Below are 10411 nucleotides of genomic sequence, written 5' to 3'. Positions count from 1 at the left end.
GAAATGATAAATTAATATTAAAAACAAATATACACAGAAATCAGGTATATGGTATCTACATTTTGCAATAGAAAAACATTCATAATACAAAAGGTTATACTGACACTACATCTGTGTTTGTTCATGTAGATATGTGTAAGGGGAGGGAGGTTCTGATGTTAAAGTCCCTTTCCCCTATTGGTTCTTGATTTGTCAGTAAAGAAGGCTGAGGGCCAATTGCTGGACAGAAAGTACTGCTGGGTGTTTCGTGTCCTGGGAGGAAAAAGCAGACAGAAGGAAGGAGAGCTGTCTGTCTGTCTGTCATGCTTTAAGGGGACAAAGAATGCTGCAACCATGTGAGGTCTCAGGGGCTGGGTGGGGAGCTGAGGCCTGTTGCCTCTGCAAAAGGCAGATGGCCAAGGATGTTTGGCAGTGGCTAGGAGGGACTAACCACTGAAGAGTGGAGAGATGGAGATAATAAATTGGCAAGGGCATGCTTTTCCAGGTGGGAGATATCTGCACCCAGCAATTGTGCCTAGAAGGCAAGTTGTAAAAGTAACAAACTGTATGTGTGTCTTTTCTCTGTAGAATCAAGGATCTCTGGTGGAGACTGGTAGTGTGTCCCACTTCCTGGAGCTAATGCTGGTAGAGCAAAAGGGAAGCAGGCATGGGGGGTGGCGGGGAGGGCAGAGTACAGTCCACCCCAGAAAAAAACTGCATTAGCTTTTAAAAATACATGCAACAATTGTGTGTGTGCGTGTGTGTGTGCGTGTCTGTGTGTGTAGGTATGTAAGTAAAGAGGAAACACTTTCTGGAGAAGGAGTTAAAAGGGAGGGAAACAATGGGAAAGGGAGAAAGTACATGAATCATATGTATTAAGTGTCACATTGAAACTTGCATTTTGCATGAGGATTTAGTAAGTGTTCTTATGGCAGTGGTAAAACATGCACACAAGAGCAACTTAAAGGATTTAATTTGGATCATAGTTCAAAGTCATCACCTACCATGGTTTCTTAGTGTTTGATTGCTATGAAGAGACACCAAACCAGGACAACTCCTATAAAAGAAAGCATTTAATTGGAGCTTGTTTACAGTTTCAGAGGTTTGTCCATTATTATTGAGGGATGATAGTTAGGAAGCATGGTGGAATGTAGACAGACATGGTGCTCAAGAAGTAGTTGAAAGTTGTACATATTGACTCATAGTCTGTAACGAAGAGGGAGACACTGGGTCTGAGCTCTAAAAACCTCAAATATGACCACCAGTGACATACTTACTCCAATGATGCCGCACTTATAAATCTTTTCCTAGAGCCCTTAGGGCAATTGTTACTCCAACCACAACATGTGGTCAGAATGTTAAAACAACAGAAATTTAAACAGCTGGTCATGTTCCATCCAAAGAAAGAAAGCGGGAGATAGATGAATAGTTGTTGCCAAGGTATTTTCGTATAATACAGCATTTCAGTCAAACCTGCTTACAATCAAAATCAACAGATCTTCTGAAATCAATTAAACTACTCAAGATAAATTCTTATAAATGAACAACCAGAGACTTGCCTCTCAAATGATTCTAGAACTCATGGTGCTAACAAATGAGATACAAGCATTACTTCTTGATCCTTGTCTATCTAACACACAAAGTCAATTCAAAAACATAATTTAAGTTTATTTTTTCTGGGCACACAAATTTATGTTTGGAGGACAACCTTCAGAGGTAATTACTTTTTTCTGATTTGTGGGTACTGGGAATACTAACATGGGTGTGGTTCTTGTTGGTAATTCAGTTTATTCCCAGAGTCAACATGCTAGCTCTATCTACAAAGCTTTAAATCATAACGTTCTTTCCCTTTCCCCAACCTTCCCTTCATCTCATAAGTAAAATAGGCTACAACTTGAAAGGTCCACTAAGTATTTAATAATTACAAGACTATGAAAGACCGCAGTCCATGTGTCGTGTGAGACTCAAGGCAACCTCTTAACTGTGAGCTCCTACAACATGAAAACAAATGACTACTTTTCTATACTGATGTAGAACAAGTGTTTCAATTCTAAAACAGAAGAAACACAAGACAGCAAGGAAGGATCGGCCCCAAATCTAGAAGGACAAACACACAGTCTGACAGCTCCACTTTTGACTTGGTTTTATGAATGATTCCAAAGCTTTTACCACATTCTCAAAACTTATAGGGCTTCTATTCAGCATGAAGCTTTTGAAAACTTTTAGGGTCTGAAGAAGTGTTAAGATTTTATGAACATTTTAACATTTGTACCATTTCACTCCAGTTTTAACTACTTTGTGTTCAGAAATATAAGAAAGCTTATTAAAGGGTTTGCAGTATTTTTCACACTTGTCTAAAGTATGAATTATGAGGTTTTTCCCAAGTTTTTAGTAAAAGTCCAAAAACATTAGCACATTCTTCACACGTGTGTGGTTTCTCTCATAGATGAATTCTTTGATGTTGCATAAGACCCAAAAATAACAGTGTTTGCCACATTCTTCATATGTGTAGTGTTTATCTCCAATAGGAATTATTCTGTGTTCAGACCATGCAATGGAACTTAAAAAGTATTTGCTGTATTTTTTACATTTGTATGGTTTCTTTCCAGAATGAATTCTTTGATGATCCCTAAATTTGTTGAGCATTTTGACATGTTCTTTTCATTTGTAAATGTTCTCTACATTGTGAGTTAATTTATATAGACATAGGTATGACTTTGTAAGGGAGACTTTTCCACATTCCTCACTTTTGTATGGTTTCTCTAGAGAATGAGTTATCAAATGAGGAAAAAGAATCTGGAAAGTTCTAAAGGACTTGACTGATACATCACAAGTTTAGGATTTCTCACCTGTATAGATTCTCTTATTTTTAGAACGTAATTATGGCCAAGCCACATACTTAATATTTGAAGGGTTTCTCTGGTATCTAATTTTTCTTATGTTTGTAAAGTCTTGATGGATAATAAAGACCTTGCCACATACTTCACACTTGTAGGGATTCTCTTCTGAATGAATTATCTTGTGTTTAGAAAGTAATGGTGGATAATGGAAGGTCTGCCACATACTTCACACGGTATGAATTTTCTTATGGTCTGAAAGCATTGATGGGTAATGGAAGGCCTTGCTACATACTTCACACTTGTAGGGTTTGTCTTCTTTATGAGTTCTCTTGTGTACACGAAGTGATGATGGAGAGCGGAAGGCCTTTCCACACACTTTACACTTGTATGGTGTCTCTCCTGTATGAATATTCTTATGGTCAGAAAGTACTGATGGATACTGGAAGGCCTTGCCACAAACTTCACACTTGTAGGGTCTGTCTTCTCTATGAGTTCCCTTGTGGACACGAAGTGATGATGGAGAGCGGAAGGCCTTTCCACATACTTTACACTTGTATGGTGTCTCTCCTGTATGAATATTCTTATGTTTGGAAAGTCTTGATGGATACTTGAAGGCTTTGCCACACACTTCACACTTGTAGGGTTTCTCTCCTGTATGCATTCTCTTGTGTTCATGAAGTGATGATTGAGAGCGGAGGAAATTTCCACATATTTCACACTTGTAGGGTTTTTGGTCTGTATGACTTATTTTGTGTTTTGAAAGTAATGATGGAAAGCGAAAGGCCTTGCCACATACATCACACTTGCAGGGTAACTCTCCGGTATGAATTCTCTTGTGTTGCCAAAGTGAAGATGGAGAGCAGAAGGCAGTTCCACACATTTTACACTTGTATGGTTTTTCTCTTGTATGAATTATCCTATGTTTTAAAAGTCTTGATGGATATTTGAAGGCCTTGCCACATACTTCACAGTTGTAGGGTTTCTCTCCTATATGAACTCTTTTCTGTTCAGGAAGTGATGATGGAGACTGGAAGACCTTTCCACCTACTTTATACTTGTAGGGTTTTTGTTTTATATGAATTTTCTTATGGTTGGAAAGTATTGATGGATAATGGAAGGCCTTGCCACATACTTCACACTTGTAGGGTTTGTCTTCTCTATGAGTTCCCTTATGTACAATAAGTGATGATGGAGAGCGGAAGGCCTTTCCACATACTTTACACTTGTATGGTGTCTCTCCTGTATGAATATTCTTATGGTTGGAAAGCATTGATGGATAATGGAAGGCCTTGCCACATACTTCACACTTGTAGGGCTTGCCTTCTTTATGAGTTCCCTTGTGTACATGAAGTGATGATGGAGAGCGGAAGGCCTTTCCACACACTTTACACTTGTATGGTGTCTCTCCCGTATGAATATTCTTATGGTCAGAAAGTACTGATGGATACTGGAAGGCCTTGCCACAAACTTCACACTTGTAGGGTCTGTCTTCTCTATGAGTTCCCTTGTGGACACGAAGTGATGATGAAGAGCGGAAGGCCTTTCCACATACTTTACACTTGTATGGTGTCTCTCCTGTATGAATATTCTTATGTTTGGAAAGTCTTGATGGATATTCGAAGGCCTTGCCACACACTTCACACTTGTAGGGTTTCTCTCCTGTATGCATTCTCTTGTGTTCATGAAGTGATGATCGAGAGCGGAGGAAATTTCCACATATTTCACACTTGTAGGGTTTTTGTTCTGTATGAATAATCTTGTGTTTTGAAAGTAATGATGGGTAATGGAAAGCCTTGCCACATACATCACACTTGCAGGGTAACTCTCCGGTATGAATTCTCTCATGTTGACAAATTGATGATGGAGAGCAGAAGGCTTTTCCACATACTTTACACTTGTAGGGTTTCTCTCCTGTGTGAATTTTCTTATGTTTTGAAAGTCTTGATGGATATTTGAAGGCCTTGTCACATACTTCACATTTGCAGGGTTTTTCTCCTGTGTGAATTATCTTGTGTTGAAAAAGTTTTGATGGAATATGGAAGGCCTTGCTACATATTTCATACTTGTAGGGTTTTTGTCCTGTATAAATTCTTTTGTGTTCAGAAATTAATGATGAAAAATAGAAGGACTTGCCACCCTCTTCACACTTATATGGCTTCAAACCTAAATGAATTATCTGCTGATTTTGAAATACTTTTTTGGACTCAAAAACTTTGCCATATTCTTTGCATGTAGAGCAGTTTCCCCCTGGTGAGTAAGAGTTGAAAAATAAATGAAAAAGAGTAAAAATCTGTATATTTATACTGACAGTTTTTTTTAAAAAAAACAACATTTACTCATAATTGCATTTGTCTGTATTCAATAAGCTACATTCAATTTTCTGTACCTGTATTCAGTGAAGTACAATTTAAAACACAGAATACGTGACACTCAGGTAGACCTCCTTGAAGTAAGAACATGACGACTACATAAAACAAGGAAGGATGGAATTTTAAACAAAACCAAACATGTATGAAAGGATAAAATTCACTAAGAAAACCCATAATGGCATTATGAAAATACAAATCAGCTTCTTAAAGAGACATTGAAATTTCCTGAGTACTTAAAAACAAAGTATAAATTAGTCTAATTTGGAACACACCTGAATAAACAATGTTTATATATTATATATGTATATAATAGTATATCTAAAGCTTAAGTATAGAGTTTTGTTTTAGAAGTTTTGAACGGTGACTGAAGAAGACTTTCTTTAATAACATTAAATAAAGATTCAAGAAAAAAGTTTTATGCACATCTTTAGGCATAATGGTTTTGTGCATTTGGTGAAGATTATCCATGTCTTACTCAAATGACTGATTTTTCTGGTCCCATATGTTTGTGCCATGCAGACATGGCATTGTAGTGGGTTATTAGAATCTCTCATCTTAAGTTTGTGCAAACATTGTTCCCCATTTATGTTCTAACTTGTCAATAACTGCTGATCAACCAATGGCTGGGCTGAAGAGAGAATATGCTTGACTTCTGCTATAACAGGGGGCGGGAATGGGGGGTTGCAGGTCACTATAAGGAAAGGATCTAGACAGACATCCCACAAAGTCCCCTGAAGCTCAGAGATCCAGACCAGTACTAAAATGCCAGTATCATGGGTAAGTTGCCTTTGAGCTAGCCAGATTACCTTAGTGGATTAGAATCAATGATTAATGTCCCAGTAATTATGTTGTAAATCATATCAAATAAATCCTACAGTCTCTGTCTCATTCATTTGGGAGCTTGCCAAGATAACTCATCACTTTTAAAAATGCATTTACATATATCTTATAAAAAAATAAATACCCAAGTTAAAGATTACGTAGAAATGACAGAACTTTGGCTGTCATGGGAAACACAGGTTAATAATCTCATGAAGGACAAAAGTAAAACCAATGAGACTCAAAACATTTTAAATGTTAGATTATGTCTTCCTTTGACAGAAAAAGACAGAAAATTAGATTTTTAAAAGCAAACGAGCAACCAGGCTCTACCCAGCAGCTGACTAAGACAGGTATAGACACCCAGAGTCAAACAGTGGATGGAGCTTCAGGGCTCCTACGGAAGAAGAGGAGGAAAGACTGTGGAACCAAAAGGGGATAGGAACTCCACAGGAAGACCAACAGAGTCAACTAACCTGGATCCTTGGGGCTCTGAGTCTGAACCAACGAACCAAGCACATACATGGGCTGGACCTAGTCCTCCCCACTCATATGAAGCACATGTGCAGCTTGATTATTGTATGGGTCCTGAACAACTGGAAAGGAGGCTATCCCAAAAGCTGTTGCCTGTATGTGAAAGATATTCTACTAGCTGGGCTGCCATGACTGGACTCAGTGGGAGAGAAAACACCTAGGATTACAGAGTCTTGAAGTGTCAGGGTTGAGGGTTGGCAGAACACACAGCATGGTGCCCACCCCCTTAGAGCAGAAGAGGATGGCAGACAAAGAACTGTGAGAAGAGGTGACCAGGAAGGGGACAGTGAACCAGATGTGAGGTGAATGAGTAAAAAAGAAATGAATTTAATTTTAAAAAAGATAATTAATGCCAGAATATTGTGTCTCAATAGATTTATGTTAGATCTTAGAGTTTCCCACTCTGTTCTCTGACACCCTCCTTCTAACACACCTGAGAACATAGTGGTGGCTGCTTGACTCCTCACATCTGAAGGCTCTTGTCTTTGCTCCAAAAATGTGACCAGGTATGGCTTAGAGGAAGCAAGACCTGTTTGTGGAAAAATGGAACAACATTGTTACTGTGGTTAGGTGTGAAATAAAATGTCCCTCCAGGACTGTGTGTATAAGGAAGGAGGAGATACATTGAAAGAGTATAGGAAACTAGTTGTTAAGTGTTTTCTGATGGGCGCATCAGAATGCTGAGGAGGAACTTGGAAACTACAGATCCTGAGTTTCACACCCCTAGAATACAAGGAGAACTTTTACATTGAGGTGTGTGATGTTCTTTTTAAGGTGTACCACATATATTTTAAGACCAAAGGTACATTTAAGGAGGGTGGTATGAACACAAGAAGAAATAGTTCAAAGCTATATGAATAATTTAAATTTTCCTTGAAACGTGAATGAGCCCCATGGACCTCATTGATGAACATAGAAGTTCCCAGGAGATACTACAAAAGGGAGCAAAATTTAGGCTTACAATTAATTAAAAATTCATCATACGTCGGGCAGTGGTGGCGCACGCCTTTAATCCCAGCACTTGGGAGGCAGAGGCAGGCGGCTTTCTGAGTTCGAGGCCAGCCTCGTCTACAGAGTGAGTTCCAGGACAGCCAGGGCTATACAGAGAAACCCTGTCTTGAAAAACAAAAAACAAAAAACAAAACAAAACAAAACAAAAAAACAAAACAAAACAAAAAATCATCATAAAAGGTATCCTCACCTAGAAACACAAGGTTGTTGTAATTCTCCAACATCACATCCCTGTACAATTTCCACTGAGCAGGACCCAGGTATTCCCTCTCCTCTGCAGAGAAATATATTACTACATCCCAGAATGATAGCATATCCTGAAGAATAAAATAAAATTAAAAGTGTAAATGTCAGACATTACTGTTTGGGGTTGTTGTGGTGCTTCCATGTATTCAAATGCTAAATTCTGTACCCCAATATCTGGCTACCCCCAAACAAGTGAATTCTCATGAGTTCACCAGCAATTTTTTGTATAAAACTGGCTCCCCAATTTAAAATACTGGCTAAATAAAACTAGCAACTGCCAATTATGGGGAGGATAGCAGTAGGCAGGGCTTCCATGACTGGACTGAGGGTTGTAGGTAAGCTCCACAACAAGGAGAAACAGATGTAGGGAGGGGAAGGAAAGATGTGAGGACAGGTCTACAGTAGTCATGATATATCAGCAACAATGCCCAAGTGATACGCTCCCTCCCCAGCCCCAGAGAGATTGATGGAGCAGAAGTAATTTGGGTAACTCAAACAGCAAGAATTTAGGGAGCATGGATGTGAAAGTAGCCAGTCTAGCTTTAGAAAAATAGATTAGGAGTAATCCCCCAGTAATTGAGCAAAAGCCAAATAAATTAAACAGAGTCTGAGTCTCATTCATTTGGAAATTATACTAGGATAGTCATAACCCCAATTAACTTACACATTATGTTACGTATAACCATTAATAATAACAAAAACAAAGTCATGTGCTTATGCATATAAATCTAAAGGTGACTCTAAGTGAGAGAAGAGCTGGAAGCGTTTCTGATACAAGTAAGGAAGAATCCTAAAATGCTCTTGATGTGGTACTGTTTACAACACAAGGCTCATCTCTAAGAGAAGTGGATCACAGAAGATACTAGTAAGTCCTACGGTATAAAACATCTAAGAACAATAAAATGGAGAACACGGGCAACTAAAAACTGTGTTGTGGCGAGACAGATGGCTCAGTAGTTAAGAGCACTGGCTATTCATCAAGGGACATGGAGTTTGATTCCTAGATACAACATGGCTGCTCCAAACTGTCCATAACTCCAGGTAGAGAGGATCAGAAAATCTCTTAGACATGAAAGGTAAGAAAATAACATATATATATGCCTTAGTTAGAGCTTCTATTACTGCCACAAAACTCCATGACCAAAAATCAGATTGGTGAGGAAAGGGTTTATCAGGCTTCCACTTCCACAGCACAGCACAGCACAGCACAGCACAGTTCATTATTAAAGGAGGTCAGGGCAGGGATTTAAACAGAACAGGAACCTGGAGGCAGGAGATGACTAGAGATCATGGAGTGGTTCGGCTCATAGGCTTCCTATAAACGGCTTGCTCAGCCTGCTTCCTTATAGAATCCAGGGCTAGCATCTCAGAGTTCCACCTTGCATACCAGTATGTGCCATGTTCCATCAGTCACTAGGAAATTGCTCTACAGGATGGTACACAGGCTCATCTTACAGAGTATTTCCAAAATTAACATTTCCTATACTCACATAACTATAGTTTGTTTCAAGTGTACAATATTATAGCTAGCATAATAAAAATAAACAAACAGTTAAATCTTAGAAAAAATGGAGCTTCAGTGTCCTATCATTGTATTAGAATACAGCACACATGATGTACATTCTTCACGGTAGAGAGCCATGGTGATGGTGAAAGTACTTCTCAACCCAAATATGCACAATCACAAATGTCAGATACAATGAAGAGCCACATCTATTGTACGACTTATTCATGAAGGACTGGCTTCTTGAATATGTACAGAGAAGACATGTACACTGCACAGAGAGTCAGGAGTTTGAGTACCTAATGGGTAGAACAATAAATGAATTCATAGATAAATGAATCAAATTATTCTAAACACATACAAGTAGAAAATTTACCAGTAAATTCAGTCACTGTGGGGGCTTATACCAAACCAACACTGTCTCAGAGGCCCCATGCTAGGACAATGGGAACTTTAGTTCTCTGTCTTCATCCAGCAGTGGACTTGGCCAGGCAAATCTGACAGAGGATACAGAGCCATGAAGGAGTCAATGGTGCAGTTACAGGGGATCCGACACTTCTCCTGCAAGTGGGGTTATCTGCCCTAAGGGAGTTTTTATGAGGTATCCTGTGCTCTCATTGCTAACATTGCATGATTTAGGACTCTGGTGAACTTGGTCATACAATACTGTATGCTGTACTTTTTAATAAACTTGCTTGCCTTTGTGTCAACTGTTCATATATGATATCCTGTTCCCAGCTATTGCTTTTCTCTTCTTTGAGCCTTTTCCTTTATTTTCCATCCCTGGTCCACCCATTTCACACTTTGCCATTTGAGATCTTAAATTCCTTGGATTCAGGACAGCATCAATGCCCTAGCATTCCTTCATCTTATCTAAATGAAGAAGAATATCCACTGATCAATATTCCTCCAGGTTTCCTCTTCCTGAGATAACTGCACAATGAGATAACAACTGCATCTCTCACCTGATTTACAATGCTTTAGATTCAATGTCTGACTGACTTGGTTAGATTTCTTGCTTTTAAAAACAGGATTCCTATATGAATACAGCTGACCTTCCTTAATCTTACTTGCCTCCTACAACCCAGAGAGAGAGAGATGTTTTTGGG

At 38.9% G+C, this 10411-nt stretch overlaps 1 protein-coding gene across 1 annotated transcript in view; it reads right to left on the bottom strand.

Annotated features, from left to right (window-relative positions):
• Positions 1-1034: 1034 nt before the first annotated feature.
• Positions 1035-10411, bottom strand: part of LOC116083952 (zinc finger protein 728-like) — a 13561-nt gene continuing 4184 nt past the window's right edge. The window contains exons 2-4 of the mRNA XM_031360776.1: positions 7743-7869; positions 6975-7070; positions 1035-5066 (exon numbers count right to left, since the gene is read on the bottom strand). Of these exons, the coding sequence (XP_031216636.1) occupies positions 3046-5066; positions 6975-7070; positions 7743-7869 (2244 nt within the window). The 3' untranslated portion in view covers positions 1035-3045. The remainder of the gene's footprint in view (positions 5067-6974; positions 7071-7742; positions 7870-10411) is intronic.

Source organism: Mastomys coucha, unplaced genomic scaffold (genome assembly GCF_008632895.1).
Source record: "Mastomys coucha isolate ucsf_1 unplaced genomic scaffold, UCSF_Mcou_1 pScaffold8, whole genome shotgun sequence".
NCBI lineage: Eukaryota > Metazoa > Chordata > Mammalia > Rodentia > Muridae > Mastomys > Mastomys coucha.
The sequence above is the reverse complement of the archived record's forward strand: the minus strand, read 5'-3'. Positions and strand labels throughout refer to the sequence as shown.